Raw genomic sequence first — 16962 nt, 5'->3', positions numbered from 1 at the left:
GGTCTCGTTTTGATATTTCATACTCTAAAAAGAACACTAGGAAATGAAATATTTTATTCTTTGCCATCATAAACCATAATTTAATCTAGTAAAGCAAGTTCATTAATTCTTCAGTAATTTACTTCAGTTATTTTAGATCTTCCAAGACTTTAATTATGCCAGATATAGACACTTTTGTCTTAGTTTAAAATAATGTACTTTTAAATCTGTTGCATAGAAATGCTAATCTTATACTTACTTCCCTCGAACAGTTTATAATTCATATTCCCAAAGGAACGAAGTATTTTGAGTATGAATTTATGTCTATTTTTAAGCTTCATTCTATCTAAATATTTTCAACTTTTTATGCAAATAAAAGAATATGCACCTAGATGTTAGCGACAGTTATATGTCACCCTTTTGTCATTCATTCATTGTTAACAGCCACAGCAAAAGGCTTTAAGACTAGAAAGGACACTAATGACTACAAAATAAAGACTGATTATTTTCTTTAAATGGTTGGTGTATTTAATATAAATATGCTGACAGATTATTGAACAGCTAAATTATTAGAGATATTAAACATTCTAAATAGTTATTGACCTTGTTCTCTTTCTAGCTGTTATAGAAAGGAGTTTGATCACAAACTTCATCTCTGACCTTAATCTAACTTAAATCATTGCCTTTGCCCCTTCCCTCCTAAGAAGTTACTTTTTGTTTCCTGGTCTTCTAGTTCACCTAATTTTGTTCTATGGCAGTGGTATTTTCTCTTTCAGAAATAGTACTAATGAAACTTTCTTTACTAACTGAAGCCGTCAGGAAGAATTAGATCTAGAATCCTCTTTGAGTTTGAGTTTGTTTTTGGTAGTTTAATGCAAGCAAATGAGAAAATACATGAGGCAAAAAGATTTAAAATACACCTGTTATCTCCTCCACCTGACAACCACCAGTTAACATTTTGGTGCATATCCTTTCAAATATACTTACAGACACACAGATTTATGTAGACATTTTAATAGGAAATGATGCTATACCCATGTTTAATATTACCCTTATTATGTTTCCAAATTTGGGGGTTCACTTCCAGATGCCTAATAAATATCTTACAGAATAATGATGTTTCTCTTCATGATTTACAAAATTGTTTGAGTCTTTTGAATTAAACTTGGTAAACATTCTCTTATTTTGGTACGTTAGTTATATTCAGGTTGTTCAATGGAATGCCATACTGGTCTTTGATTAGATAATGATTTTATACCTTTTATTTAAGCAAGTCAGAATGTGGAACTCGACACATAAGTACAGAAGAAAGTGTCTTTTGGTTCAGTCCTTTGTATAATTTTGTAGCAATGTTTAAAGTGCTTGTCATCTCTTGTAAAATAAGAAAAATGATTTATGCATGAATACAAAAAGAAATTACTAAATATGTGAACCTTTCCAGAAAATTAGGAAAATGCACACCTCAAAAGGCTAATTTACCTTTCTATTTCCCAAATTCAGCATGTCCCAAATTACCATACAACAAGGAGACAAGCCCTTCTTTCTACTTTGCCAGTGAGTTGGGTTTTTTATACTAATTTTAATTGAACAGTAAAACACTTTTTAAAGAATACATGTTAAGGGAGTAGACTTGTTGAGCAATATTTTCCTTGTGCCAGCCAAAATTGTTGAATATATGTATATTTGTAAATAATTCAGAGTTAAAAAAAAAAAAAACAACCCAGCTTAAGAAAGCTGGAGTTAATTTAAAAATTGAGTTGCGTCAGAAATTAATTTTTGCATACCAAGCAAATATGTGACGACTGTTTTGGAAGTGCCTAATATTTTCCTTGTTCAAAGAAACTTCTGCTGAACTGCCTTTTTTTTTTTTTTTTTTTTTTTTTTTTAATCCAAGCCACAAATTTAGCATAAAAGGCTTGAAATAGCAGGCTTTTTCAGTATCCTGCTAAGAAGAAATTTATCCTTACAAGGATTTTTTAATTGAATAGGGTTGAAATTCTAGGGAAGAAACATTTCTGTCTTTTCAGTCTTTGCATGACTGAAGACGGTTTAAAAAATACTCAGGTGTATACGCCCCAGCATGTTTGAGCTTCACCAGGAAAGCACAGCCTCGCTGCTTGATTGCTATTGGCGGCACTGGCCTCTCTCGACCGGCAGTGAGAAGGTAAATAAACAGTGGCTCCTAAATGGAGAAAGTCTGGGCAGGGCTCTGGGTTAGAAATGAACGTGTAAGGTGTGTCTTCTTTATTTTGTAGGGCAGTTTTTAAATAAGGCTAGTCATAGACTTTCGGTATTTGGATAAGAGAGGTACTGACTTGCACAAGTCCTTCAGAAATGTATGTCAGTAACGAGTCACTTTATGTGCAATACTATATTTTAAGGGATATTAAGGATTAAGATTTTAAATACTAAATTTTGGATTATTTTAGACAGACTTAATGTCTGAATCTACTAAATGCCAGATTTTAAAAAGTTGAGAAAACATTTTGACTTAAGTTTTCATTGACTGTGTCATGACTTGGTATCCAAAAATAAATGTGTACATGTTACTCATTTGGTGCTAGGAATTGTTAACAAATTTAATCCTTTAATAGATGCTCTTTAAAAAGGAGTCTTGCTGTATATCTATACTATTAAAGGGAAACTTTGTATGTGATACAGTTTGTAAAAGACAGTGTCAGTAATTAATTTTATTATGTACTCAATTTGAGGTCTCAAATGTAGTTATCCTCACCATCTTACTGTCTCTGATAGTAATTTTGGAGTCAGTTTCCTGGTAAGTAGCTAAAAGGTCCTTAATCATCAAACCTAAGTATTAACTGCCTTAGTACAACTCCCCCTGAAAGGAATTAATAGTTTTTAAAAGAAACTAACAGTGGGGCTGCTGTTTATAATATAATTCGCTGCTTTGTACCACCCCCTCCCAAGAAGCTGTTTTGTCCTGGTTTGATCTAGTTGCCTGTTACGCCCCTTTAAGAGTTCAGTTTTCCTCACTTGCTTTTTTCTGAATTTAACATCAAATTGGAAGATTTTGTTTTCATTTTTAGTTTTGCAGTGCTGGTGATCTCTCAAGACTTGTGCATCCAAGGTCAAAATGATAAAACCTAGTTAAAAATTAAACGCACAGCCTTGTGGACTGAATTGGCTTCAGTAGGATCATGGCTTAGGAAACAGTTTTTATAATGTAGTTACTAGTGTTAGGAGGATTTGACAAGTCATACATTTAGAGTTTTAAACATTTGTATCAGGGAACACAGTGAATGGGAGACTTCTGGACCAGGTAAAACCCAGAAAAGCAATGCTTCTTGATTAGCCTGAATTCATCCAGGTTTCATGAAGGCAACTTAATTTTTATAAATAGAAGTTTAACCGATGAATAGCTAAGTCAGAATTTTGAAGAAAATTTATTTTTAGCCTTTGGAATCTTTAGCTAAATTAATGAACTAATTAGACTCAGTAAAGCCTAGCATTTACGGTCTTCTACTCTCCCCTTCTCCCTTTCCCTGATTCTAGTAAATTTTCCTCATTTATTCTATCTTGGTTCCTTCCTCTTGGCTCTCTTTTCTTCCAACCTTTCTGCCCCTCAACCTTTGGATATCTCTCCTACCCCACCTTTGTCCCATTCTTAACTGGCCTTTCAAGGAATCAGACTGTATTTTTGTTGTTACATAAGTATTGAATTAAAATGTGTCAGTTTCACATTTTTTCCCAATTAGCTGCCCAGTTTTCGTATTTGAGTGGGGGGAAGAGTTTCTGGATGAGGTCCTTGCTTAGCAGATATCTTTTAAGCAAGAAGATAAAGGAAGTTATTTCTAATTAAACCTTTCAAAGTTTTATTTGCAGTTAATGATGCATATTTACAGGTGTTTGATTTTTCTTAGAATGCACTGTAGTTTGCTGTTACTTAGGTAGGGAAAGGATTTTTTTTGTTTTTAAATAACAATGTATTACTTGTTTCAGGGGTACAGGTTTTTTGTTGTTTTTGTTTTTGTTTTTAAACAAAAGCCTGTGTAGATGCACACAGTTTGGGTTACTTGAAGTATTTGTGCTATGAATGCAAATGAGATATAAATTAGAATATAGCCTTTTGATACCTTTTAAAAGTGCACGGTAAAACATATTTCATCTTTAATTTTTTTCCAAATAATTTCAAGATTTTAACCTTTTTAAATTGATGAATTACTTCATTATGAGACATCATGGGTGTAATTATTCTCCTTGTGTGAGGTAATTTTTTTTTTTTTGAGGTAATGTTTTTATGTCAGAAAAGTAATAATATAGCACCCAGCTACAGTTTATTTTTTTATTTATTGTTTTTTAAAACTTCACTTAGAAGGTTAAAGTACAAACATCTCTTGAATAAAGTTTAAAAAATAGAAATTCTGAGATTCTGTACTGGGTCTTCGTATTCAGGAATTGCTTTCCCCTAGATATATTCAGTATTCTTGCAAATGAAACATTTAAGAAGCTTGGGGATAGAGAGGATTTTGATGCTAATAGTGTGAAAATAAGGAGTGTGAGGGGCGCCTGGCTGGCTTAGTGGTGGAGCACGTGACTCTTGATCTTCGGGTCAGCATCGTAACTCCACACCCACACTGCGGGTGAAGTTGTCTTTTTTTTAAAAAGGCCTGTGAGTGACTCTAGACAACATTCTCCAGGAACTTCTGTGATAATAAAAGTGTGCTGTAAATTGTGCTGTGTAATCAGAAACCACTAGCTACATGTGGCTATTGTAGTTATTTAAAAATAAATTTGAAGAATGAGTATAACATTTTTATAAGAGCAGAGTCAGGTTCAAAATTTACATCAAGTCTTTTAGACCAAGTCAGTGCCTAGACAGTTTGGGGGGATCTGAAAGTTAACCTAATGACTATGATGGTGAAGAATGGTTGCCTAATAAGCAGATGAATTAGTAGAAAGACACTGACTTTATAGACTTGGGGACCATGGAGTTCAGGGAAAGCAATTAGCACATTATTCTTCCTAGCTCCCAGAAAACAGGCATGGACTTTTCCTAAAAACACCCAGAGACTATCTTGCCACAATTTTCCTTGTTAATATGTTCCAGTGTGTATTAACTCCTAGAGTTAGGGAAACTTTCTCACTGTATGAATGAAAGTGTTTTTGTTTAATTTAATCTGGGTATTAACAGATATTAATGCCTGCTGTGACATTGGCAGTGGATGCACAGGTGATCCTAGCACTAGCTTTTTGCCTCACCCTTGCCTCTTTTAAAAGATACGTGTATGGGGTGCCTGGCCAGCTCAGATAGTAGAGTGTGCAGCTCTCAAACTCAGGGCTGTGAGTTCAAGCCACATGCTGGGCATAGAGTCTACTTGAAAAAATACATACAGTTGGGGAGATAACCAGTTAGGCTCGAATATTGGTGGCCTTTGGTCCTACAATGTCAGGCATAACAGAATTGCTTAATGTGCCTAACCCTCTGCATAACATTTCTTTGGGACGTGCCAGGTGTCACCTATGCTGGTGACTCTTGGCCGTCTTGCCTATTAGACTGTTGGGGGAGTTAGAGTGCCTGTTCTCACAGCAGCGCTTGTTTCTTCCTGTCAGTCCCCTGTATGTCTGTATTTGCTCACATGTCATAGGAAGAACATGAGGAGCTATTTTGGATTGTTTCTGTGTACAAACTTAGCTTTTCTGGAATTTTAGGATGAATTTGAGAGAATGCTGGAAGTCCTGTGTTGCTAGGAATGTGTCTTGAGAACACTGTGCTCAGCTCATTGCCACATCGTGGTTAGATTTGTATCTGTGCTGCCAGGAGTTACTAGAAGCAGTGAACTCACTGTGATTTTGATTCTCAGATTGCTGTTTTGGGAATACATGAGCAAATGAATTTATACCTAATCTCCTGTTTGGTATTAAGGTATGGTCTTGCTGAGATCCATAAAGAATTGGCATTAGGTTCTCAGGTCTAATGAACACATTTTTGCTTAGAAGGGCCCATCATAATTCCTTTGAAGTTATTCTAGCTAGTAAAAATCTTCCTGAAGTCTGGGATGCTTTGAAGGGAGTTCATTTTTCTACACAGTTTAGGTAATTCCATTTACTAGATTTTTTAAAGCAAAGGTGAGGCAGATCCTTGCGTAGGGAGGATCCAGGGTACGAACTCAGTGGCAGAGGGACTTCTGTGATCCGCTGAGACTGATTATGGTCATTTTGCCGTGAAGATAGAGCCCTGATTTTGCCCTCGCTCCCAGCCCCATTGCAGTCCGTGCCCACGGGACACTGTGCCTGCTCCAGGGCAGTAGCATGGTGAGGTTAGCCAGATGATGGCCTTGAGCTAAAGAGAGAGAGAGAGAGAGAGAGAGAGAGTGTGTGTGTGTGTGTGTGTGTGTGTGTGTGTGTGGATTGTTTCTGCTTATCTGCTTATCTTTTTCAGGAAAATGTGACTGTTTTTAAGAATAAATTTAATTAGATTTTAATGTATACAGCTGTGTTATAGAAATAAAATGCTAGTGTGATTGGTGAGTGATAACGTCACACTTAGATTTTCAAGAAAATGGATGGTTTAAGTGGAGTCGAAAACAGACTGGCGAAAGCCTAAGTTAGGCGTGGAGTATCACGAAAGCTCAGCTGATGAGGCACAGAGGAGCAGTTGAGATGGTCCTACGTGTCGATTGTACGCACACCTTTTTCTTTCACTTCAGTTTCCACTGGCTCCCTTGCTCAGCAGTATGCGCACCCTAATGCTACCCTGCACCCACATACTCCGCACCCTCAGCCTTCAGCTACCCCCACCGGACAGCAGCAGAGCCAGCATGGTGGCAGTCATCCTGCACCCAGTCCTGTTCAGGTAAGGAGACATCCAGGTCCTTGTAGAAGTGCGTCCTCATTCTGTTCACTGGGCGTTTTCGCTGCTGAGGAGCGCGCTGGGTACCGCTTGATCAAAACCCCTCAGAGCACTGCCTCATGGCGCCAGCAGACAGCTAACTCTGCCTGCTGTGGCCCTGGGGTTTGGTTTTTGTTGTTGTTGTTTTTAAGGCATATTAAGATACATCTTGAGAATGAAGTGATTGGGTAAGTTCTAGAAATAATTGATTGAAAAATCTAATTTAACATTGTATAGGAGATTTGCTTGGGATTTTTTTTTTTTTTTTTTTTTTTTTTTTTAACTTCATTCCTGACAGTTATACAATGAGGTTTTTTTCCCTGTTAGTTTCTGTAGTCATGTTTGTTAACAGGGCGGTTGAGGATCTCTTTGACATCTTTCAGTTCCCTGGGGCAGTGGACTTGTTTTACCTCTGCTTGGTTGGGGTCTTGCTACCGCCAGGCTGAGAATTGGGCTTATGCCCAGAAAGGAGTGTCTCTGAATGGGGGGTGCCCCCCAGCCCTGCCCTTCCTACCCTGTACATTCTCTGGTACTTGCCATTGGCCCTCATCTTCAGTGGGCCCAGTGGAGCATACGCTCACGTATGGAGTTCAGCTTTGTGTGTGACCTTATCTGCTTTTCATTGAAGAAATGGTTTTCTCAGTTCTTTCTTGTCGCTTTGCAGCACCATCAGCACCAGGCCGCCCAGGCGCTCCATCTGGCCAGTCCACAGCAGCAGTCAGCCATTTACCACGCGGGGCTCGCACCAACCCCACCTTCCATGACCCCTGCCTCCAATACGCAGTCGCCACAGAATAGTTTCCCAACAGCACAACAGACCGTCTTTACAATCCATCCTTCTCATGTTCAGCCGGCATACACCAATCCTCCCCACATGGCCCACGTACCTCAGGTAAACCAGCTTTAGCCAACTTTCTGTGGAGACCAAGTAGAATAAGAAAGTTATTGGAGAAGCAGCGAAGAGCCAGGTGCTCTGCAGGCTAGGAAACCCTGTGTGTGATGCCATCTGCCTGTCTCCCTTCCCCTCTCAAATACATGTGATCTGGCCCTAAATGAATGTTGGTGTGGTTTTGTAATGGGGTCAGTGAAGTTGCTGATTGGTCAGTCCTTTAATGTTTCCCATCTGAGACCTTAAAAATCTCTCTGATTTTGGAATGCAACCCAGTCCTTTCCTTCCTGTGTCTGCTTTGCTATGTTTATACAGCTTCACTGCTATATGTGTATACATAGTACATACATTCTTTCTCCTCTTCTCCCTTCCCTCTCTCTCTATCCCTACCCCATTCTCCCTCCCTCACTCTCCCCATCCCCCTCCCACACTCTCCATCCCCCCCCCACACTCACACACACACATACACACAAACACACACACACAGAGAGAGAGAAAAAAAAGACTGGCAGGGAGGTTGGGCCTTCACAAATTCTCAGCTCTCTGAGGTGACTGCCCTGAGCCTGTCCGCTTGAATGTTAGTTACACGAGTTCCAGAGAAATCTCTCCCCTTGTTTTCCTTGCCTATCAGTACATCCGCTTTGACCATATGTTGTACTTCTTGAAAGGGCTTGGCCTTATACATTGGTGCGGTGTAACTAGAAGTTGGAAGCACTCAGGCGTTCCCATTTTTCTTAGCATCCTGGCTCTCTGGAGCGCTCCTCCAGCGTAAGCCTCTGATGGTTGAAAGGTGTGGTTGCCATCTCCGTGGTTGCCGGCTGCATCAGCTGCTGACAAAAGTCCATGCAATCCAGGGCCACGTTAGATTATCTTAATAAGGAGCTGCACTGAAATTGGGCTCTAACACTGTCCTCGAGGCCCTCCCTGGAGCTGTTAAGGGTGAATCGGCTGTATTTGATGGCTCTTCTTGCTGCTTTCATAATAGAACTCTGTGAGGCAGGTGCAGGCTAGATTGCTCACTGAACTCCCTTTCATGTCTAATGGTGCGCCCCTGAGGCACTGGCGTGCTGGGGGCTGGAGACGCGGCTCATTCGGAGCTCCCTCTCAGAAGGCGACATTGTGACTAGAGTTCCGCAGCTCTGGGGAGTTTGGGCGTCCTCCTCTGCACAAGTGAGGAGGGTCCTGTGGTGTGGCGCACTGCAGCGGATGATTGGTTTTGACAGTGGGGAGGGGGCCGGCCGGTCTGGTCAGGTGTGGGCCAGCGTGGTTTGGCTGAATCAGGAGCTTCATGAGAGCTGGGGTCCTGGAGGTGGTTAGCAGAGGCTGGTGGCTAAGTAGATATGTGAATTTACCTTAAGTTAGAGTTCCTAAAACCTCACTTTTGTGTTTTTGTGCTGAAAGAGAAAAAGGTTAACCCTTCCAGGGAAGTCCAGATACGCCATGGGCCCTGGAATATGTAAGACAGTAAAAGCAGCATTTCATGCAAGGCTTATTGTGGTCTAGGACAGTGCACAGGGAGGCAGGAAAGGAGGGCTCTTCTGGGCCTGCCGTGTCTCCCCAGGGCTGGGATCCAGCAGTTGGGCTGGCTAGCCCTTTCCCAGCTTGACCAGGTTGCACTCACTATCACTTGGTTTAGGGACACGGGGCTGGCCCAGATAATTTCACATCACTCCTCCCCCATTTCATTGGAGCCATTTACTGCAGCCTCCTCCTCCTGCTCAGTCAGCATGTCTCTTAGAATAAAGGGGCCCGACTGTCTCTTCTCTCGCTGCCCGGACTCATTCTTCACAGAGATGTGCTGGTGAGCAGACAAGCAGAGGGGAGGGGCAGACAACAAGAGGGCGAAGGAATCCATAGATGACTGTCGTCACCTGCTTTCCTAATTAAAAGGGAGGTTACCTTTAAAACTGCTTCAGGCCCCACTCAGAAGCCAGATTCTGAAGCGTCATTGCACCTCTCTTCCCTCGGATCAGATACCTAGCTTTGTGACGGTCTTGCCCGACATACACCGAATCCAGCAGTCAGAAATGTTGAAGGCTAGGATGATGCAGCCCTTACTTTTACCCAGGCTTGCTGGGCGCCTGCTCCCTCAGCCTTCCAGGACCTGCTAAAGGGTGAAGCAGGTCTGTAGGTCAATGGATGATCCACTAGGGAGTGTCCACAGAGGAAAGAAAGGGCCCTGAGGGCCCCCCTGTTGGCCTTTCCTGCCCCAGCCCAGCTAAAGGAACACAGTTGACATGTTGTTTAAGCTGGAGATGTTGCCTGTATGCGTAAAAGAGCTCTCTGTTTCAGGCTCATGTACAGTCAGGAATGGTTCCTTCTCATCCAACTGCCCATGCGCCAATGATGCTAATGACGACACAGCCACCCGGCGGTCCCCAGGCCGCCCTCGCTCAAAGTGCACTACAGCCCATTCCAGTCTCGACAACAGCGCATTTCCCCTATATGACGCACCCTTCAGGTGAGGCGTGTGTGTGCAGGGGCCGCCGGGCACCCCAAAGCATTCTGCTCGCACAGATCGAACGGCAGGCAGGGCCAGCGCTTCAAGCCCCGCATTCGAGAACTAGGAAGACCCGTCAGAGTGTGCACAGTAGGGACTGTGATGATAAGTTCAGTGTCAGGGCCTGAGGCTTCCAGGAGCCGAGTCTGTGTGTGTTCTGATGGTATACAGGATTTGGCTTGATGAGAAGCAGCAGCAGCATTCTGTGTGGCTGACGCATGCTTAGGACTCAGTTGGCCTTCCTTGTTACAATAGGCTGGACAGGGCAGCGTTCGCCTTCCTTAGTCCCCCCCGCCCCCCGCCCCCAGTCTGACGGGGGTGGTTACCACCATGGCAGAGTTTGATTGTAGCTCTGGAGAAGACTACTGATGAGAAAGTGTGCTGTGTGTGGACTGGTTTTGAGTGTAGCCTTAGCTCCAGCCTATGCCCTGACAGGGAGAGAAGGCCCCGTGATTGTGCTCTAACACTTGATGGCTGCCATGGCGATATTTCAGTCTAACCTGTTACTCTGAAATCAATACTGGTGCTTGGCTAGTATCTGGGGAGGGGGTATGTTAAGGCCTTTTTCTCTACCCCATGAGCAACAAATCTTCTGGGAGTTTTACCTGAAGTGGTTTTACATCTGACTGGTTTGTTTCTACCCACCCACCTACCCCTCCCCTTTTTGGTGCAGATGGGAGGGGGAAGAATGAATTGAATTTTGAGTCTTGTTCAGCTAGCACAAGGATAGTTTACAGGCGTGTGCTGCAGAGACACTAGGCTGATTTGCGGTGTTGCCAGTTTTCTGTTTAAATATCCACTTTTCTTTCTTACAGTACAAGCCCACCACCAACAGCAGTTGTAAGGCTGCCCTGGAGGAACCGAAAGGCCAAATTCCCTCCTCCCTTCTACTGCTTCTACCAACTGGAAGCACAGAAAACTAGAATTTCATTTATTTTGTTTTTAAAAAATATATGTTGATTTCTTGTAACATCCAATAGGAATGCTAACAGTTCACTTGCAGTGGAAGATATTTGGACCGAGTAGAGGCATTTAGGAACTTGTGGGCTGTTCCATAATTCCATATGCTGTTTCAGAGTCCCGCAAGTACCCCAGCTCTGCTTGCTGAAACTGGAAGTTATTTATTTTTTAATGACCCTCGAAAGTCATGAACACATCAGCTAGCAAAAGAAGTAACAAGAGTGATTCTTGCTGCTATTACTGCTAAAAAAAAAAAAAAAAAAAAAAAAAAAATCAAGACTTGGAACGCCCTTTTACTAAACTTGACAAAGGTTCAGTAAATTCTTACCGTCAAAATGACGGGTTATTATTTATAAATCAAGTTTGATGGAGTGATCACTGTCTACAGTGGTTCAACTTTTAAGTTAAGGGAAAAACTTTTACTTTGTAGATAATATAAAATAAAAACTTAAAAAAAATTAAAAAATAAAAAAAGTTTTAAAAACTGATATCAAGTTAGTGTGTGTTTGTATAAGCTTAAGATATTTCTATTATGGGATACTTCGTATCAAGGCAGGAGGGCTGAGTGTGCTTTCTTAAATAATCCTGGAAGGTTAGTTGTCAAATGACTTTTTTTCTTCGCCTTTAGTTCTGGTTCAAGGTATCTCTAGAAAAAGACAAGACTGAGACATTCTCTTTGGTGGATAAAGGTCCGCTCCAGAAGGAGGAAGGCTGGCCAGAGCTGGGCGGCACTGAGATACCACATCCTCAGCCTGACGCTGGTTCTGTAAGCTTCCTTTTTAATATCTCCTGAACGCAGATGAGTGTTGTTAGTCAGAAGTCGTTCTGATTCACACACCTATTTTGCCAGAAGGGGGCAGGAGACACTTTTTAAAAAGAAATATAAATCCAGAAGACTGAAAAGCTAAAACAGCACAGCGCTGTACAGAGTCGCTTACTGCCGTAGACGCGCGGCAGTGCTCACGCTGCTGCGTGTGGGAGGACAGAGGGAGGAGCGAGCAGTGGAACGGAGCAGGGATTTTGCAGAGACCACAGTCCTGTAATGCTAGAGCCTTTAAATATTGTGGCAACAAGTCAGTTCTGAAAACTTTTAATTCATGTGTAGCAATTTGTACATTATAGCAAAATTTGCATTATTCAAGAATAAGTTACTTGTACAGTACATAAACAATACATACAAATTTGCCAAATATCTTCTGCCTATAATGATACAGAATGGATCCATTTACGCCGTTGTCATCACAATGTGCTGCTTATTCCAGCCAAACACTGGGTGTCAGATGTGTCCTTGTTAGTGGTGGGTGATGTACTAGCAAGTTCCTCAAGCCTGTGGGAGATGTTAGAGCTCACGTGACATTTGCAGTAAGAGACGTAGCCCTGAATTAAAAGCATGAAGGAATCTCAGGCAACACTTAGGGAAGAGTTCAAGGCCTTGATTTTAGGTTAAGAAACTGTTATGTAAAAATAGTGTTTTCTGGCCTAAGATTTTAATGATTGCTATTCCTTTTTCCTACACGGTCCAGAAATGATCAAAGGCAGAAGATTTATACCAGATAAAGCCATATGGATTGCTGGTCTAAAATTCAAGGCAGGTTAGTTGACTTAATTCTTTGGTGCTGGTGACTGTTAGTATGTAAAAGTTCATTCAAGACAGAAGAAGGAAGTGATGGTGCTGGGAGCAGTCAAGCTATCCTGTTGTCTCGTCCTTAGAGCTAACTGGAGGGATCATGGTGCTTACTGTCCTTTGGCACTCCGAGCCCGGGCTCTCAGCGGAGGCTGCTGGCTTGGCTTCTTGCTGCCAGCAGCAGTCACCCTGGGGCCAGGAGGGTGGTGGGGTATGCTGTGACCTTGCTGGGCTGACTGTAGCCAGCAGGGTCATTGCCTGTGAAGGCATCTAGCCCAGGGGACCCACGGCTCCTTTTCCTCCATCTCGACCTGCTCTAGCGGAAAGAAAAGGCAGTGGCTCGGTGTCACTTCTTCTCAGGCCCTGAGGGGGCTTTTTGGGGGGCCGTATTTGAGCTGTCCTGGGAACTTGGACATGTTTTAAAAGGAAGTGTTTTTCTTGAGCGTATTAACTGAAGCAGTCTGGAGGTGGGTGACTTCCAGTTTTCTTGTCACTGAGTCTGGACTTGTCCTTCATAGCCAGTGGGTCAGAGCTGCTAGTTTGCTGTGCCTGGCTTGCCTTTTTGTATTACCTGAGAATTGTATGGTGAGCAGCTAAGCAGTGAGGGTCCCTGGCTTAACGATGTCACATTCCAGGTGTTTAGATTCCATCCCTTCTGGCTAGAGGGAGGGGACTCACGTGGGTTGTTGCCTACTTGGCCCCTTTCCTGTGCAGCCAAGGGGACAATCTGTACCAGTGCCTTCTCAGCACTTTCTTTGATGAGTTTTCTCTAAGAGAAATTCAGAACATAGAAAAAAACCACAAATCTGGATTGGATCTGCTTTGTAATCTACTGGAAACACCCAGGAGTGTTGGTTTCTAAAGTGGTGAAGAGGTGACTGCTTGGCCCCCTCGACGCCGCCCCCCCCAAAAGAAAACCCGAGAAAATTCTAGAATCAAAAGTCTGACCACTGGGAATGCAGAGAATGGCTTGAGGGAGCAAACCGAACCGTCACCCCAAATAAGGGAAGCAGTAGTTTTAGGCCAGGGTTTAAATTTAGCCTCTGATTGATGTATCTGTAAAGGTTAAGCTGTGCTGAACTCCCAGTTTCCTAGAAGCCACATGGGTGAGCCTGCTGCTGGCACCCAGGAGCAGCTGGCTCCACTCTGTCACTGCCCCCTTGTTTTAGAGCCTCTGCGTGAAAGTCCTGGGGGGAGCCAGCTCCCCTGTGAATTGTATTACTGGTGAAAGGCAAGTATAGAGGGAGGTTCGACTGCAGGCCCCCGGCTGGTGGAGACGCTGCGTGCCCGCGAGTGCGCGCGCACATTCCTCATCAAGAGAAGCAGTAAGCGGCTGGCACAGAACGCTGATTGTGGCTGTTAAAGGAGTTTCTCAATAGCTGTGGCACCAGATTCCCAGCTGCTCTTTTGGCTCAAGAGTGAGCCTAAAACCTTGTGGGATAGTTTATAAGCCATTAGATGTCTGGGGGTTTCTGAGCCAGCCCCATTGGTGAAGGATGGCCCAGGAGCCCTTCCTCCCTTTTTGCTTGTCCCTCCCCTTACCCCTTGGTTAAACTAGTTTAACTCTCACCATAAAACTGCTATTAACCAGAATCCAGTTTTTTATTCATAAGGCACCAGGGTAGAATTATTCCTTGCCACCCTCCTATTTCAGTAATTGCCTGAATTTCCCTGAAAGGGTGACGTATTTCACTTCTCTTCATTAGTAAGGACAGTGGCTACTCAGCAGCAGGTGACTGTCCTGAGGATGAAAAAGACATGGATGCCAGGCGTGCTGGCTCAGACTGGGAACTAGTCAAGTAGGGTTTGCATAGCTGTCTCTGAACTACAAAATCGCGTGGGTATTAGTTTAAAGAGTGCAATGACATAAGCAATAATTGAGTTTTGAAACCTGAATCCTTTGAAAAATTAATCTGAGGTAAAATGTTTAAAAAAATTTTTAACCTTGAGCTTTGTCCTAAAGCTGCGAGTCAGAGCAGGGGTGGTGTGTTCACCTATGACGTGGGTGACGGCAGACCTGCCACGTGGACTGAGGCTACAACAGGCAAACCATATGAGAATCCAGAGCTTGTTAGTGTTTTGGGCTTCCTGACACCCCCCCCCCCGAAAGTCTGCCATCGGCTGTGACAGTGTCAGTGAAAAAGAGAGCCCAGGTTCTGCCGCCAGCTCTGGCCCTCACCCATTACCTCCTGTAAGAGGATGGGACTGGTCCTGGGGACTTGGGGCAGGAGCTGGTGGCATCTGCGAACGAGAACTACATCTGTAAACAATGAGGAGAAAGCAGGTGGTGGGCGACGCAACTTACAGGAGGCCCTTTAACAGGCCGGATAGAAGGGTCACATCGAAACTGGAGCAGTTAACAGTGTCCCTTAACTCTCTCTCTGGAAGGAAGGAAAGAAAATTACATTCACAAGTTCACATCTCTGCTTGCTTGCGCTCCTCCGGGGCACGTGTGAGGCCGGGTTCCTCACCGCCGGTCAGAGAGGTGTGTACTGATTGTCTATGGCCCGTAGGTGGCTCCGGGAGGAGGAGTCCATTTCGTAGTCTGAGTCCCGGGCTCGACTGGCAGCTTCAGGCTCCAGGTGCCGCAGGCTGTTTTCCAGCTCCTCGGGCGAAGGCAGCAGGTGGAATATCTGCTCTGGGGGGGAGGGTCGGCTGGGGGGACCCTCCGGGCCATGCCCTCGTGGACAGCCAGAAGAGCTAAGGTGGGGAAGGCCCAGCTCCGAATCCCAGTGAGCAAGGGAGAAAGGGAACAGGACGGTGTTGGAGGAACCTGGGGGACAAGTGACCGAGAGAGAGACCAGTGCAGTCAGTCTTAATGTTACGGGGCAGATGTTGGAAGAACACAAAAATCTCTGTGCCCCTGGGTTTGCAGCAAGCTTTTACCCTCTGGTTCCCTGGGCCACCCACCCCCTTTATCAAGGGTCACACCTGGTGGCTGGGAGACGACTACCACATAGCTGGACAAGCGGACGTCACAGGCAGCACCGCACTCGAGTGGGATGGGAGAGCGCTGGAAGTGGCGCAGCATGTCCACAACAGAGGGGAAGTGGAGGTGCTGCACTCGGCACTGGCCTCGCTCGGTCAGCGACAGGCGCAGGTGCTAGAGAGGAGAGGAGAGTGGGCTCAGCCACTGGCCACTGAGGGCTTTGAACTTGGGGGTGGGGGAGGTACGGCCCCACCTACCATGCCCCGTACCTTGGCTATGCCTTGGAAGTTGAATGTGAGCACATATTCCCCTCGCCGTGTCTCACTCTGCCGTACCAGGAACACTCCGTGAGCATCAGGACCCTGTAGCTGAACCAGCTGGGCTGCCTTCACCCGGGAGATGGGGCCATGGAACCAGGGATAGCAGGACAGGAAGTGATCTGTTTTCTGACAGGCTGGGTCCAGCAACCCCCCAGGAGAAGCACCTGGTAGACAGGACGGGTGATGGTCACCCCCGGTGGGTACCTTACATCCTAGGCTGAAGCGGGTTCCGACTTACCGGAGAACAGAGGCCTGACCCACTCACCTTGGTTCAGGGAATCTGTGCTTCCCCGCGGGGAGTTGGATGTGCCAAACTCTGGGGCTGAGGGAATGTGCGTCTCTGGGTCTGTGCTCTCCAGCCTGCTGAAGAGGCTGAGGTTAGGATCTGGATAGACCAGGGCAGTAGGAACAGCTGTGCCAGGAGTGGGGCCCTATGGTCCGGGGCCTCACCCTTGGCCTGTGCACTCCCGGAGCTCAGCCATCCAGGAATTCAGCTGCTGCTCGTCCCCCACCTCAAAGATGATGTCTGTCCGGTCCTTCACCTGGCAAGGAGGAAGGGAGTGGCTATGTGGGTGCCTTGGGTGTGTAGGTGTGACCCCGGGTGGGAAAAGCCGTTACTCACCTTCAGGACAAAGGTATAGAGGTTGTCCGGCATCTCGAGGCGTGTGCATCGCCGAACCTCCTGGATATTGGAGCAGGCTGCTTGTAGCTTGGGCTTTGAACTCTAGGAGACCAAGATAGGGCACTTGAGGCTTGTTCCTGATGGCCCTTCGTCCACCCAGGCCTCTCCTTTCCTGTAGTCTCCCCAAGGGCTTAGTTGGGTGGGTGGGGGCTCCTGGTGCGGCCAGGCAGGCCCCCCAGGCCTGGACCAAGGTCTTGCATTGTGGCTTGCTGGAGCCTCGCCGAGGGCC

At 44.8% G+C, this 16962-nt stretch overlaps 2 protein-coding genes across 11 annotated transcripts in view; one reads left to right on the top strand and one right to left on the bottom strand.

The window, feature by feature from the left end:
• The window catches only part of LOC111156347 (ataxin 2), a 114110-nt gene extending 102475 nt beyond the window's left edge, over positions 1-11635 (top strand). For 2 of the 9 annotated variants that reach the window (XM_022517124.1, XM_022517123.1), the window contains exons 21-25: positions 1480-1533; positions 6648-6793; positions 7494-7721; positions 10011-10179; positions 11034-11635. In XM_022517124.1, the coding sequence (XP_022372832.1) occupies positions 1480-1533; positions 6648-6793; positions 7494-7721; positions 10011-10179; positions 11034-11062 (626 nt within the window). In that variant the 3' untranslated portion in view covers positions 11063-11635. Of the gene's footprint in view, positions 1-1479; positions 1534-6647; positions 6794-7493; positions 8114-10010 lie in introns of those variants that run through there. The other 7 variants (XM_022517127.1, XM_022517130.1, XM_022517126.1 and 4 more) reach the window with 6 other exon arrangements.
• Positions 11636-12252: 617 nt separating this feature from the next.
• LOC111156348 (SH2B adaptor protein 3) overlaps positions 12253-16962 on the bottom strand; it is a 38202-nt gene continuing 33492 nt past the window's right edge. The window contains exons 3-8 of one of the 2 annotated variants that reach the window (XM_022517133.1): positions 16674-16775; positions 16502-16593; positions 16317-16414; positions 16001-16215; positions 15734-15905; positions 12253-15575 (exon numbers count right to left, since the gene is read on the bottom strand). In XM_022517133.1, coding sequence (XP_022372841.1) covers positions 15280-15575; positions 15734-15905; positions 16001-16215; positions 16317-16414; positions 16502-16593; positions 16674-16775 — 975 coding nt within the window. In that variant the 3' untranslated portion in view covers positions 12253-15279. The remainder of the gene's footprint in view (positions 15576-15733; positions 15906-16000; positions 16216-16316; positions 16415-16501; positions 16594-16673; positions 16776-16962) is intronic. The other variant, XM_022517134.1, reaches the window with a different exon arrangement.

Source organism: Enhydra lutris, unplaced genomic scaffold (assembly GCF_002288905.1).
Source record: "Enhydra lutris kenyoni isolate GAN:26980312 unplaced genomic scaffold, ASM228890v2 scaffoldscaffold46, whole genome shotgun sequence".
In the NCBI taxonomy this organism is placed as follows: Eukaryota; Metazoa; Chordata; class Mammalia; order Carnivora; family Mustelidae; genus Enhydra; species Enhydra lutris.
This window is presented reverse-complemented; position numbering and strand designations above follow the sequence as displayed.